Source organism: Lepidochelys olivacea (assembly GCF_965140295.1).
Source record: "Lepidochelys olivacea isolate rLepOli2 genome assembly, chromosome: 10".
Classification (NCBI taxonomy): Eukaryota; Metazoa; Chordata; order Testudines; family Cheloniidae; genus Lepidochelys; species Lepidochelys olivacea.
Genome location: NC_140420.1, coordinates 28,126,360 through 28,140,840, shown reverse-complemented (window position 1 = coordinate 28,140,840; position 14,481 = coordinate 28,126,360). Strand labels below are relative to the sequence as shown.

Genomic DNA, 14,481 nt, shown 5'->3' with positions numbered 1-14,481 from the left:
AGGCGAAGCGGGGTTTGAGGGTGGATGCTGATGGCTTATGACCCCCTCCCCTGTAATAACCTTCTGACCCCCTGAGGAGTCACGACCCACAGTTTGAGAACCTGCTGTAGAGGATGGCTGCCTAAATAAATATAAAATAACTCAACTCTACCATGTTCTGCAGTTTGTTATTAAAAAGTAAAACACAAAATCCCAACACCAACCCACATCTCATTTGCATGTCCTGATTAGAGATTTACCTCAGAAGGTCAAGTTCTATTTCTAATGGGTCTTTATTGAATAAGCAGTGCATAGCAGCTGATGCACAAGAAAAGTAATCCTGTTCAAGTCATTCAAAACTTCCGCTGGCAAATAAACCTCTGACATCACCTTTAAACAATAAACAGTACTTTGTCGTCCCTTATATGAGAGATACAGAAACAGGTACCTTCTATATACAAACTAGAAATGACATCTAGAAAGGAAGAAGGAAAATAAATAAATTCGCTGCATTCAATCCAGAGACATGCGACAACAAAGGTCATAGAGGGTTAAGAAACTACGTATTTCCAGATTGGAGGACATGCTCAAAGTTTCTCTCTCAAGTCTCCTGGTCTTAAATTAAATATGTTATGTCTTTCAATGCCACTGGTCTATCTATACAGGTTTACATATTACAAGTGCATTATTTATGTTTTTTTCCACTAAGTGCTTAGGGTTGCCAAAGTCTTTCTCTTAAGCTAGTACATTTAGCAAATGAGACAAAAATGAAAGACAGCAGATTTAGTAGCAGTTAGGTGGATGGAAAGCAACCTTTAGTATTTGTGCCTTCCAGGGAGATGCAAATTTCCAAAGCTTATCCTTTTAATATAATTTATAATTTAGTTATTAAAAATACTGAAAATGATTATTTACATAAAAGCAAGTTTATTTTATTTGTTTCTTTCACTTTGCCATTTTAATTCTGTCCTAATAATCCATGGTCTATATTTTGTCCCAGGGAAGTTTTGTCTGTAAAGCCTTAAGGAACTCTCCTGCACCAGCTGCCCCCTTCCACCTCTGGCATAATTGGAGAGAAGGGACATTCCAGGGGCGTGGTGGAGGTGTACAGGACAAAGCAGTGCCCCACTACACCCAACCCACCAATTGCAGAAGGTCCCTGAGGACCTATATGTACATACCACATGTAGGCTGGTGGGAATGAATTGTTTAACCATTAAAGCTGGGATTTTCAAAAGGGGCCTAAAGGAGTTTTGCCCAATACCCCTCCCCCCCGCTCACCCTCCCATTGACTTTCACCCAGAAGCCAGGTAAGGTTTTTCTATTCTTAAGGAGAAAGATCTTGGAGTCATCGTGGATAGTTCTCTGAAGACGTCCACGCAGTGTGCAGCAGCAGTCAAAAAAGCAAACGGGAATGTTAGGAATCATTAAAAAAGGGATAGAGAATAAGATGGAGAATATCTTATTGCCCTTATATAAATCCTTGGTACGCCCACATCTTGAATACTGCGTACAGATGTGGTCCCCTCATTTTAAAAAAAGATATACTGGCATTAGAAAAGGTTCAGAAAAGGGTAACTAAAATGATTAGGGGTTTGGAATGGGTCCCATATGAGGAGAGATTAAAGAGGCTAGGACTTTTCATCTTGGAAAAGAGGAGACTAAGGGGTGATATGATAGAGGTATATAAAATCATGAGTGATATGGAGAAAGTGAATAAGGAAGTTATTTACTTTTTCCCATAATATAAGAACTAGGGGCCACCAAATGAAATTAATGGGCAGCAGGTTTAAAACAAATAAAAGGAAGTTGTTCTTCACTCAGCGCACAGTCAACCTGTGGAACTCCTTGCCTGAGGAGGTTGTGAAGGCTAGGACTATAACAGGGTTTAAAAGAAAATTGGATAAATTCATGGAGGTTAAGTCAATTAATGGCTATTAGCCAGGATGGGTAAGGAATGGTGTCTCTAGCCTCTGTTTGTCAGAGGATGGAGATGGATGGTAGGAGAGAGATCACTTGATCATTACCTGTTAGGTTCACTCCCTCTGGGGCACCTGGCATTGGCCACTGTCGGTAGACAGGATACTGGGCTGGATGAACCTTTGGTCTGTCCCAGTATGGCCATTTTTATGTTCTTATGTTCAAGTGGGACCGAGGTCTTGTTTCTAGTCCCGGAAAGCCCCCATGATGCTAAGGATTTTATGGGTCCCTCTGGTATAACTGGACTTGTGGTAGTTGAAGAATCTGGCTTTATAAGTGTAGGGATACAAAACTTAGCTCCCAGTACTTCTACAAAATATCTAACCATTTTTCAAAAATCTATTTTTCCTTAATACACGTGTCATATACAGAGTACCTGTTGGTTTGGTGTGGTATCAGTTGGCACTAATTTGGGATGACCTCCATAGCACGCTCAGTGCTTCACAGTAGTGACAATGGAGACATCCCAAATGCATGAGAGTGTAGCTTTATACCACACTACATCATCTAGTTATTCTTGCCCTGTGTATAGACAGGTAGTTCAGAATACAGCAACATCCCTATGGCTAGGACTATTTCTGACCAAACTCCAATGAGGCTGGCATTATAAGGGAAGATAGAAGGGGGAGAAATTCACTCAGAATAGAAATCAGTGGGTAAAGCAGGCTGACTTTAACACTCTTTCCAGTTTGTGACACTTCCTGGGGGTACCTAGGGTTGTGAGGCACCTCACTACGACTTGTCCTTAGCCTGAGGAAGCCATGTCTATGCCTGCCATGGGTCAGCTCCCTGAGTTCAGAGGCAACACCAGCACTCCCCTCAGCCTACGCAGGCTCCACTGTACCTCTGCAGGTTAGTGATAGGCATGCTCCAAGCCCTCTGACTGTCCCCAGCCCTTGTTCTACTGGACGCTCTTGGCATTCACAAAATCCCTGCTCCCAGTACACCCCAGCTTACCAGATAGGCCTCAATCACCAGTCCACTTAAAGCAGAGCACTTAGATAAGTTTATTAGTAGAAACAAATAAAAAATGCGTTTCACAAAACTAGAGATTCAAGTGAGAGCAAGGAGAAATACTGAAAACAAATAGTTACACATAGAATAAAAATAACGTGCATTCCAGAGCCTAGATAGGGGTGGGCAAACATTTTGCCCTGAGGGCCACACTGGGGTGCGAAACTGTATGGAGGGCCAGGTAGGGAAGCCTGTACCTCCCCAAACAGTCTGGCCCCCTGCCCCTATCCGCCCCCTCCTACTTCACCCGCGTGACTGCCCCCCTCAGAACCCCCGACCCATCCAACCCCCCCTGCCCCTTGTCCACTGACCGCACCCTCCTGGGACCCCCCCGCCCCTAACCACCCCCCCCGGGACCCCATCCCCTATCCAACCCTGCCTGCTCCCTGTCCCCTGACTCCCCTGACCCCTGTCCACCCCGCTCCCCCCCCAATACCCCCCACCCAGGACTCCCATGCCTATCCAACCCCCCCTGACTGACCGGACCCCTATCCACATCCCTGCCCCTAACCGCCCCCTGGGACCCCATCCCCTATCCAACCCTGCCTGCTCCCTGTCCCCTGACTGCCCTGACCCCTGTCCACCCCGCTCGCCCCCCCAATAGCCCCCCCCAGGACTCCCATGCCTATCCAACCTGTGCCCTGACTGTGCCCCCCCCACCTGAACCTCCGTTCCATCCAACCTCCCCCGCCCCCTTACCATGTTGCTCAGAGCGGCAGGACTGAAAACTGCACCACCGCGCTGCCCAGCAGGAGTTCGCAACCCCACCACCCAGAGTGCTGCCCATGCGGCAGTGTGGCTGAGGGGGAGGAGTGACAGCAGGGGAGGGGGAGGGGGCTAGCCTCCCCGGCCAGAAGCTCAAGGGCCAGGCAGGATGATCCTGTGGGCCATAGTTTGCCCACCTCTGGCCTAGACTTACTGAACTAGTTACTGTCATGTATTACAGGCTAAGCTCACCCCAATTCCTTCCAGCATATTACATCCAGCCTTGGCTGTGATCTTCTGTTCATGAGACGAGCCATGTTGTCAGCTTGTCTCCTGAGTAGAACAGATCCAGGATGTTCCCCATATCCCCAGTTATCACCCCCCAAAAAACCCATTGTCTTTACTCATAAGCAGGATGCCTCCTGCTGGTTATTTTATCCTGTGTGCCTCTTTCTTGTCGATTTCTTGATCAGCATTTGGCTGAGACTGTAGCTAGGCCTCCACTGTGAAGCGTATAAGACACAAATGACCAACCAAAGAGAAAAAGAAGTGTCTCTTCATACCTGCCTGACAAGAGCATGTTTACCACCACCTGGTGATCTGCCTTAACTCACATATCTTAAGAACATAATTTTCAACGTAGATACATAATTCCTTAAACATTTTCCGTACCTACGTTTCCTAGTGATAGATGACCAGTGGGTGCATAGTGGAGACCACACATGCCACAAACTGGTAAACTTAATATGCATACATCTAACCCAGAGGACCCCTGTAAAAACGCTATGTACATCTGCACTGTCTGCCAGTTGGCACCAAGACATTGCAGGGTCACCCAGGTAAACTTCAATATGTATTTTAAATATGTTTTTGGCTAGAGTAGTTTTGTTTTTAAGTAAGTTGCTTTTTTGTTTACTTTGCTGGTCAGATGGGTTGTGGGAGTTGTAAAGGAAGACAGATAATCCATAATCATGCTCTCCTTACACCCCTGTGTGAATTTGTGCATTTTTTATCTTGCAAACTTCCCTGCACCCATCAGTTTACTCCTCCACCATCTATAAATGCTTCATTTCACTCCTACATGCCACTTTCCAGCCGTGGTGTCTACAATGTTTGATGTTTTTCAGTGAGATGTTTTAAAATTCCCTAATTCAAATGGTCACTTCTTGATGGCCCTCTAAATGATCGCCATCTAATTAAAACAGGGAATTATGCGCTTAAATAGCAACTGTTAACTATTTTCCTTTTTCAGACTTTTACAGACAAGTTTGAGGGTTAGATTTTGTTTTTGTTTTCACTCCCCAGTCCCTCCCAATTTGCCTTCAAATGTCCTTGATAAATGTATGGAAAGTTGCATTTTTATATTTGTGTGAACGGGGCGCTGTGAGGTGAGAGGCAGAATGGAGTCCATAGAGAAGGTGTCTTCCCACAGCATCAGACACTTGGGGAGGGGGCACCACACTGTTCTTAATGATGAACTTGACAATCCGTTCTGCAGAAAAGGGCCTAGGGGTTACAGTGGACAAGAAGCTAGATATGAGTCAACAGTGTGCCCTTGTTGCCAAGAAGGCCAATGGCATTTTGGGATGTATAAGTAGGAGCATTGCCAGCAGATCGAGGGATGTGATCATTCCCCTCTATTCGACATTGGTGAGGCCTCATCTGGAGTTCTGTATCCAGTTTTGGGCCCCACACTACAAGAAGGATGTGGAAAAATTGGAAAGCGTCCAGCGGAGGGCAACAAAAATGATTAGGGGCCTGGAACATATGACTTATGAGGAGAAGCTGAGGGAACTAGGATTGTTTAGTCTGCAAAAGAGAAGAATGAGTGGGGATTTGATAGCTGCTTTCAGCTACCTGAAAGGGGGTTCCAAAGAGGATGGATCTAGACTGTTCTCAGTGGTAGCAGATGACAGAACAAGGAGTAATGGTCTCAAGTTGCAGTGGGGGAGGTTTAGGTTGGATATTAGGAAAAGCTTTTTCACTAGGAGGGTGATGAAACACTGGAATGCGTTACCTAGGGAGGTGGTGGAATCTCCTTCCTTAGAAGTTTTTAAGGTCAGGCTTGACAAAGCCCTGGCTGGGATGATTTAGTTGGGAATTGGTCCTGCTTTGAGCAGGGGGTTGGACTAGATGACCTCCTGAGGTCCCTTCCAACCCTGATATTCTATGATTCTATGTTATTAAAGCTACAACCTAGATATTTCATCTACTTTTCCTAACTGTGTCAGGGTGGGGAGTAAAGATGAATTGTGTTTTCTTCTCTTGACAATCTTGGATAAGATTCCAAATGAGTAACTGTGTAAAATTTTAATTATCTCTATATTTTAGCTAAATGTTGGACAATCATTTACAGTCACAATAAGCTGGTGTGACTGTTGAAATGAGAGGGGATTATAAATGCCTCATAGATGTACACATTTCATCAGAGACCAGTGCTGTGTTGAAGCATGTATGCGCAGGGAAGAGTATGTAAGGCAGGTGGAAGGATAGCAGAGGAGCAACAGTTCCCAACCGGGAAGTGACGATTATCTCACTCCAGATCTCCTGTGCTATCGAGTAATAGCAAGTTATTTTTTTTAATTATAAATTAACTATTGCCAGTGTTCTAAATCCTTTATTTCCTGTTGAACTCTATGCAGATGATGAGTTGACTATATTATATTGTGACTACTTTTTTCTTCTTACTATTAATACTAATATTGAGTATTTAATTGTAGAAATACTTGAATCCTCAAATCAGAGATCAGGGTTCCATTGTGCTCTGTACATAGACATATAACAAAATACAACCCCTGTCCCAAAGAGCTTACCATCTAAACATATGACCAGAGATCACAGGTGGTTATGACAAAGCATCAAGGGAAAGGACAAGTGAGCAGGGCAACTGAGTATAATAAGCAGCATTGCACCACACTAGTATCCTGAAAACTCCTCCATGCCTCCATGAAGCTTTTTCCTTGAACTACCTACTGTGTATGTATGTTTATGCAAATTGTATTGCTTTTGATTGATGAGAACATATAAATTCTCAGAAACACATTATTTTTAAAGGTGTTTGCTAGAGATGTGACTTGGATATTGGGTATCTAAGACTGACATTAGTGATGGTTGGCCAAAGGGAGGTGACCACAGAAATGTTGCAGAGGTGGCATTAGTACACATTTTGTGGACTCTTTATCCCTCTATGTAGTCAAATTTTCTAAAGGAAGACAATGTGGTGTAGTGGACAAAGCACTGGTCTGGGAATCAGGAAATCTTAGTTCTACTCCTGGCTCTGCTACTGGCCTGGTGAGTGACTTTGAGCAAGTCATTTACCCTCCATGTGACTCAGTTTCCCCCACGTAAAAATAGTTATAATGATACTAACCTCCTTTGGGAAGTGCTTTGAGATCTATAGCACTATGTAAGAACTAGCTGTTGTAACGATGGAGACTATTTATGAAATGGATTCTGCAAATGCTTACATGTGGAAATAACTTTATGTACATCCGTAGTTCTAGATAGACTCAGTGAGACTACACACATGGGTAAAGTTACCCACTTGTGTTAATGTGTATAGGACCATTGTCTAAAAGCAAGAGTACTAAACATTTTACCTGGCATCAGTTAAGTGAAAATTGTAATTTATTCAAAAAAAGACCATAAAAATCAAACGAAAAAATTCAAGGCCCCAGATTCACTCCAAACTTTTTTAGAAACTTAGTTACATTTTATGAATAACATTAATAGATAGACTCAGAGTGGATTCAGATCTAAAATAAACTCTTGGCACTTGCGTAAGTATATTTACAGTGTAGTCTAATATAATTTTAACTAAATTTATAACTGGTGTGAAAAGCACCAAGTTTGAAAAATAGAATAATTACTTTCCAAGACATAGTCACTTTAGCTGTACTTAATTTTATTCTTTGGGGGAAAATTTATAGATAGACCAATGATAAATACCTTTCTCCTCTTTGTGCCATGTTAGAGAGACTACAAACAACATGTGCATAGATATTTTTTGTGCTGTGTAATTTTCTTTCTGGCATAGGGGATTTATTGTTGTACCTTTCATATAAGTAAGGAACGTTATGCTTTTTATTTATTAGGACTTTTTCCATTGCTAAGTAGGACAAAGATTTTAGCATTTCGTAAATACTTTTGCTTTTATTTGAAAGAAGGTTTTTTTGTCAGCAGCAGCCAGGGGAATAAAATACCCTGTGTTGATATGTATTGTTTCAGACTTTACCCTCTCGTAAGTGCCTGCTTGACTTAGTGGTGTCCAAATGTACTCTGGACCTCTGAATGTAGCATAAAGATGTATTACTGCACATTTCTTTATTTAGTGTCTTGTGAATTATATTTGTCATGCAAGTTATTATGGAAAAAGGAAACTACAATGATTATGCTTACAAAGTTAATGATATTCAGTAAGTGGATAATTTTGTAACAGTTTTGAATTATTTTCTTAGCTAATCTTTACAAACTTGGCAAATGGTTTAGCCCATGCCATAAAAACCAAACAAAACTCGATAACTATATGCCGTATTGTATCACCTATCTGTAGAAAAACCCTAAAGTGGGGGAGGCAGGAGCCTTGTGGACTTTCTTTTACATGCTCCCCTTAGCAGAATGTGTGTAGGGGGCAATAAGGGATATAGACAATACAATCCTTCAAACCCATAGAATTGGTGAGTGCTACTTCCCAGTCTTTCCATTCTGCCCTGGTGGACCCAGTTTACCTCTAGTCGCATAGTTATCTCACAAGTTTTGCTGTCAATGCCTGAACATTCCCATGGAGTCACAATGGGGACCCAGCAATAATAACCTTATCTTTGATATTTCTGAAATTTGTAGGGAGTGCCCGCTCACCAATGCCTCACTGGCCTATCTCTCAAATTTAATGCTGGTTCATGGAAGCCTGTTGGAACGGGAGAGGAACAGGAAGGAGAGGGATATTCATTGGAATCAGTTCTACCCATTTCCAGTACCATTAGGATTAGTTTCCCACCACTGGCAGATGTGGAAGGGATCATAGGAATCTGTTGATTAATTCTTCCCATGATAATATTTTATTTGTATGGTATGCTGTGAAAATGTTATCTTGCTCATGTACTACTTGGAGTTGTAGTGTGGATGTGTGAACCATTTTTTATATTAAACCCAGGAAAAGTCCTGTCTCTCCTTCTCTCACACTGAACTCAACTGACTTTTTAAAAAAGGTTTTAATATATTTTATTTGGTTTAAATTTAAGGACAAACATTTAAAAATGCTTCTACACTTCACAGGTCCACTTAAGACAAAGCGGAAATGGTAAAATATCAGGAGAGTAAGGCTGCTCTTGTAGTGGTTGACTTGACTCAAAAAGGGAAGTACAGGAATTTTTGAAGATAGTTTGTCCGAGTGAAACATCCATCTAAATTTTGTATATCAAAGATGTTTGGATAGTTCAGATACCCTTCAAATAAAGCTTCTGAATTTCTGATGCTTCCTTGAACTGGAGCTTACCTCCACTTCCTTTGGAGTTCACCCTGTTGCTAGTTATGTCTGTGTTGTACCATTACTTTGTGTGTACCCCAAGTGCAATTGTAATGAAAGGTAATTACAGTCACTGGAGATGTACTGTGGTGAGATATGTCACCTACATGCCTCAATGTGGCGGGGGTGGAGGAGGGAATTGATGGGGCTGATGATGAAGGGGGACAGCCCCAGCAGCAAGGGAGAGAGAGTCTTGCTGAGGGACAACGGGAAGCTCCTCCCTTATCCCCCGACTTGGAGTCTCTGGCAACAATTGTGGGGAAAGGGGTGCTGATTAGTCAGCATCCTCCTGCTTAAGGATTTAACCTGGAGCAAGGGCCAAGTAGAGCCTTTTTCAGCTCTGTTCAAGCACCCCACCCTGCTCACTCAAAACTGGGAATGGGAATCCAGCCTGGCAGATGCTGCAGGTCTAGCTGATTGTACATTTGGGCATCAAGAAGGAATTTTTTGCTGCCATAGGGCCAGTTAGCAGAGGCCCAGGGAGTTTTTTGCTTTCCTTGCAGCATCTTCAAGCCACAGTAAGTTAAGAAGAAATGTGCTAGTACCTAACTGAGTACTTGGTTGAGCTGTTAATTTGTCACAACTTGCAGCTGGTTTCCAATACAGTTAAAAGGAGAAAACGAACAATTCCGAGAGGTAAAAGACCTGGAATTTTGCTGATTGCCCTGGGGCTCATGGCTCCTGAGCCCTTTAAATTTTGACAGGCCATGTGTGCAAAAAATTTCTGTGCAAATTGTTGTGCTTCTGTGCAAATTTTTGTGCCCATGGTGTTTTGCCGTGTGCACGGGGTTTAGGATCTGTGTGTCGCACGCACACGCGCACAGCTTAGAGGGAACAGTGTTCATGGGATAGGGTCAGACATTGTGGCACTCAGGGGGCCAAGGTCCCCCACCCTTCTTTACCTTGCTGGAGGATGGGGGGGAGGAAAGTGTGCTAGAACTCTGAAAGAGCTGAGTCCTGGGGGGTAGGCTGAGGAGAGCATACCTCAACTAGTTACATGTTATATGATAGGAGACCTGTAACCCCCATACAGTAATCTCTTAAATGCCTTGTATAGAAGAGTATGGGTGATGGGCAGGTAGCTCCCCTCCCATGTGTTTAAGTTTAATGGAAGTTGCTTTGTCATTTAAAATCCATCCATGTGTCTGTCCTCATTTTGCTGCTGTGTCCGGATCAATGCATGAATGTGAGTTATTGTTTACACCCAGTAGAACTACAGTGGTGTATTGTGGTAGCTATGTACTTTGCCTTATGTAATCAACGAACAGTAAATGAGAAAACGAGACTTTCTTCTTGACACAAATATGTCCCCCAAATCCACAATGCAATAAAACGTCCTTATAAATTTTACCTTATTATTTTCCTAACCACAGGCCCGGTGGTGCATGCGGGGGCCGGGAGAGGTAGGAGAAAGGTGTGGTGTACTTAATTGCTATTACAAAAGGACTGGATCCTATGTTGTTTATCTGGAATATTTCATTAATGCTGAAGACAGAATTTATTGTATTTATTCTTTTTAAGTTTGTAGACCTGCCTGTGCTTTTCAAAAGAGGTATGCTATGTTTCAATCTGTATATTTTTTTCTCATTGTAGATTTCGAGACAACAGATGAGTTGTGAAAGAGAACAACTAAGGGTAAGTGCAACAATATGCAAAATGTTCTTCCCTACTGTACAATAAGCAGACTCTTTCTCATGTCACAACAAAAGGTTCTCTTGAAAGATGGACTGCAGTTTTTGGGTTCCAGAGAGGAACATATTCATCTCAGCTAATTTACTATTGATTGTGTTGGTTAATATTGTATATCTTATTATGAAGTACCATTACAGTATGGATGATTTTTCAAATATAATTTATTTGGATTTGGCAATTAATACTTTTTTCGGGAATCTGTCTGACACCTGGGTCCTTTTTTTTAATGTAGAAAATGAAGCCCTAGTACTTATAAAGGTCAAATGTCACACAAACCTTTCCCATTTGCCAGATTGTTTGAGATGCTGAGATATTCTTTTTTTCATTGTCTGTGCTATGCCTGTTTTCAGATAAAAATTAATGTCAAGATCAAGAGCAAATGTCAGAAGAGTTAAAGCATTGTAGAATATTATTTGTTGTGGTTTTGTGGCATGCTCTGTAAATAACGGAGTTCCTATACCCAAGTTGCTCCCTCTTTATTTTGTTTTTTTCCTTTAATGGAAGTGCCAGATTGTCTTACGTATTTCAGTCTGTGTTGCATTTGAACTTTATCTGTGCAAATGCATCTGCAGATGCTTTTTCAGTACCAATATGTGCATGCACAATTGATAGGTTCTAATACTTGTGCAAGCTGGTGTTAAAATGTATACACATACAGCAAGTATTTTTAAGAATATGGCCAAACAATGGGAAAGCTAGCTTTGTCATGCCCTATATTGGGTGTTTCCTTGCTAAAACTATATTAATAAGAGTTGAGAGGCAATTTTGTAGTACTGGCTGTGTAAGAAGATGTATATTTCTTTTTATTTCCTTTAATTTTTTTTGTTTTGTTTTTAATTTTTAGAAGTAGAAAATACCACCACCTTGTTTTTGTGGCCATAAGACAGGTACCAAGCAGCAGCAGTTCTGACAAGGTTTACAGAACATTATGTATAAATATAAACAAATATTCCATTCATAGTATGTGTTTCATGAACTTAATCGGATGTTTCTTTTTAAATTTTGTTTAATTTTTTGCTATAAGCTATTACTTGGTTTTAACAATATGATCTTTCAGTCACACCAGACAGTTGGAATGCATCAAAATTATGAAAAAAAGCAGTTAGGATAATCCTGCTCACTATGTTGTATTCTGTGAGGAATACTTTTTAATTATTTTTGTATGGGCAAAATACTTCTTCCTTGGTATTTGTCTTGCTGATGTAAGGTGACTGCACTAATGTTAACATGGAGATTTAGGAGGTGTGAAGATGCTCTGTTTTGTCATTAGAGTTGTAATGTCTCAATGGAGCCAGTTGCCAAAGCTGAAAGATTGATATGAGTTGTACATCGCTGGAGGGCAGTCTTCTCGGGAAGAAATAGGGCCATGAGAACCAAAAAGGAAGTTTTTTGTTTCTTTTTATTAAACTTCCTTCTCTGAATTGAGGAAAGAGGGCAGGGAACTCTCAAAATCTAAGGGAGGCAGGCTCACAAATCCTTCATATGTGTGGTTTTGTCTGATTACTGAGTAAAATGGCCTCTTCCCACTTATTTTCCAGCAATACCTATTCTTTCATGTGATTTTTTTTCCAAATTATTTTATTATTGCATCACAATTTTAGAACTACTAGGATCGTTTTTTTCTATCCAATCAACGTAAAAAAATGTAGTAATCACTCTGGTTGAGGGTCGCTATCAGAGGTGTTTGTGTGCCTTCCTGGATATGTGCTGTCATGTCTATGTACCAGTCAGCTCCTGCCTGAATTTAACCCTTGTAGTGATATACCAACCAATACAATAACAAATAAGTGGCTGGAAGATACTATATTCATAGTATAGTACAGACATCTGAAGTTAAATTCCTGTTGTCCAAGCATTATTATGATAGATTGATGCAAGGCAGTATGAAGAATGTTGTATTGCCATTGTTCTATCCAAACATAACTGAATATGAAAAATACCACAAAAGAAGCTAAGAAAAAATGAGTGGTTACTTTTCCATCCCACGTGCTGAAAATTGATTCACAGTCAGGTGCATTGGAGGTGTTTTGGGGAGTGGGATTTGTTTTTTGTAACCAGACTGAGCTTTACCACAAGCTGTAAGTGAACTTCACGAATTGAAAGAAGTTATGAAAGTCCCCACATGGCAAATAGAAATTTTCCATGTCTACTAAAATTACATTTGAAGCAACATTGTCTAAAGTAACAACATAAAGAACACTGAATGAATGACTTGATTGAATGAAAGAATAAATGTGGGTGGAGTTAATAAAAACAGTGTTGAAGCCATCATACGTTTATGGTCAGAAATGACAGCTTCTTACTCATCAAATCGGATTTCTTAATTTTCTGAGTCTTATTTGCTTAGAGGTTTTCACCACTGTTAGTACTGAAGGGTCACTATGGCTGGGAAAGAAAGTGGTGAATTCTGTTGTCATTCACATAACAAAGTAAATGGTCAATGAAATTCAAATGGCAAACTTTCACTACTGGAGATGACATAAAAGGTAAAAGAGACTAGTTTAACTTCAGGTGCCAGGCTGAGACTGCAGAGAAGGCAACCTTGACATGGATGTCATTGAGTGAATTTCAGCATGTAACTCTTAATGTCATTGTGTCAAAACCACTTTTCTGATATGATTGCATTTCAATTAAAATTACAATATACCGGTATATAGACAGACCTATATCACTAAAACTGGAAGACAATTAGAAATTCTAGAATTTGAAAGCCATCCCACAGTAGCAAAAATCCAGGAAGACTGCAGTAACGCCAGTGTGGAGCTAAGTAAACTTGAAGCAGTCCTAATTAAATACTCTCCCTATGCTGCAAGTAAGCCAGAGGGGGTGAGACACTATCCATCAGTGGATGTGATTCAAGAATATCTGTGTAACAAATTCCCACTGGGAACACAGTGTCCATTTAATGAATGTGTGCCAGGGTATTACAAATTCTTTGTTAGCTATCCAGCACTTGTACCATGAGCCTCACTTATACCTATTAACTCCAGTAAGCCCTTTCTGCCAAACTGGCAATGTCCTGGCCCATGACAGACAGTCCTCAAGTCAAGGATACTCCTCCTAGACATAGAGCAGTGATGCTTTCTGGTTTATTGGGAGGTTGTAAGAAAAGGTGCTCTGATCAAACCTTGATGATAAAGCAAGGTCGGGGATGGTAAATTTGGAGATATTTGGCCATGCCCAAACTAGGAAAAATAGGTCATTCTTAAACACATTAGCTAACACATTTTTAAACCTCTATCTCATAATACAAATACTTAAAATCAAACAAGACATGCCAATGATAATTCACCTTGATAATTTATCCATTTGGTGTATCCCTTTCAGCCCCTTTGTCTACTTTGGTTACTTTTAGATTCTAAATTGAGGGCAGAGGCTTTCTGATCTGGTTAGTTAGTATAGTACCTAACATAATGAAACTCTGCAGCTGATCAGGCCAAGGGTACTCTCACTGTATAAATGATAAATAATTATAATCATTAAGCAGGGTTGTGTGTCTGATCCGTTCTGTACTAAAGAGCTGAATAAGGCATTGGCCACCAGTTAATGATTTAAACAATTGTCTCTTCAACCTATTATCCATGTCC

The 14,481-nt window shown here is 41.0% G+C and overlaps 1 protein-coding gene across 20 annotated transcripts in view; it reads left to right on the top strand.

The window, feature by feature from the left end:
* RBFOX1 (RNA binding fox-1 homolog 1) overlaps positions 1–14,481 on the top strand; it is a 2,420,635-nt gene that overhangs the window by 1,794,672 nt on the left and 611,482 nt on the right. For all 20 annotated transcript variants that reach the window (XM_084641955.1, XM_084641975.1, XM_084641956.1 and 17 more), the window contains one exon: positions 10,796–10,837. In XM_084641955.1, the coding sequence (XP_084498081.1) occupies positions 10,796–10,837 (42 nt within the window). The remainder of the gene's footprint in view (positions 1–10,795; positions 10,838–14,481) is intronic.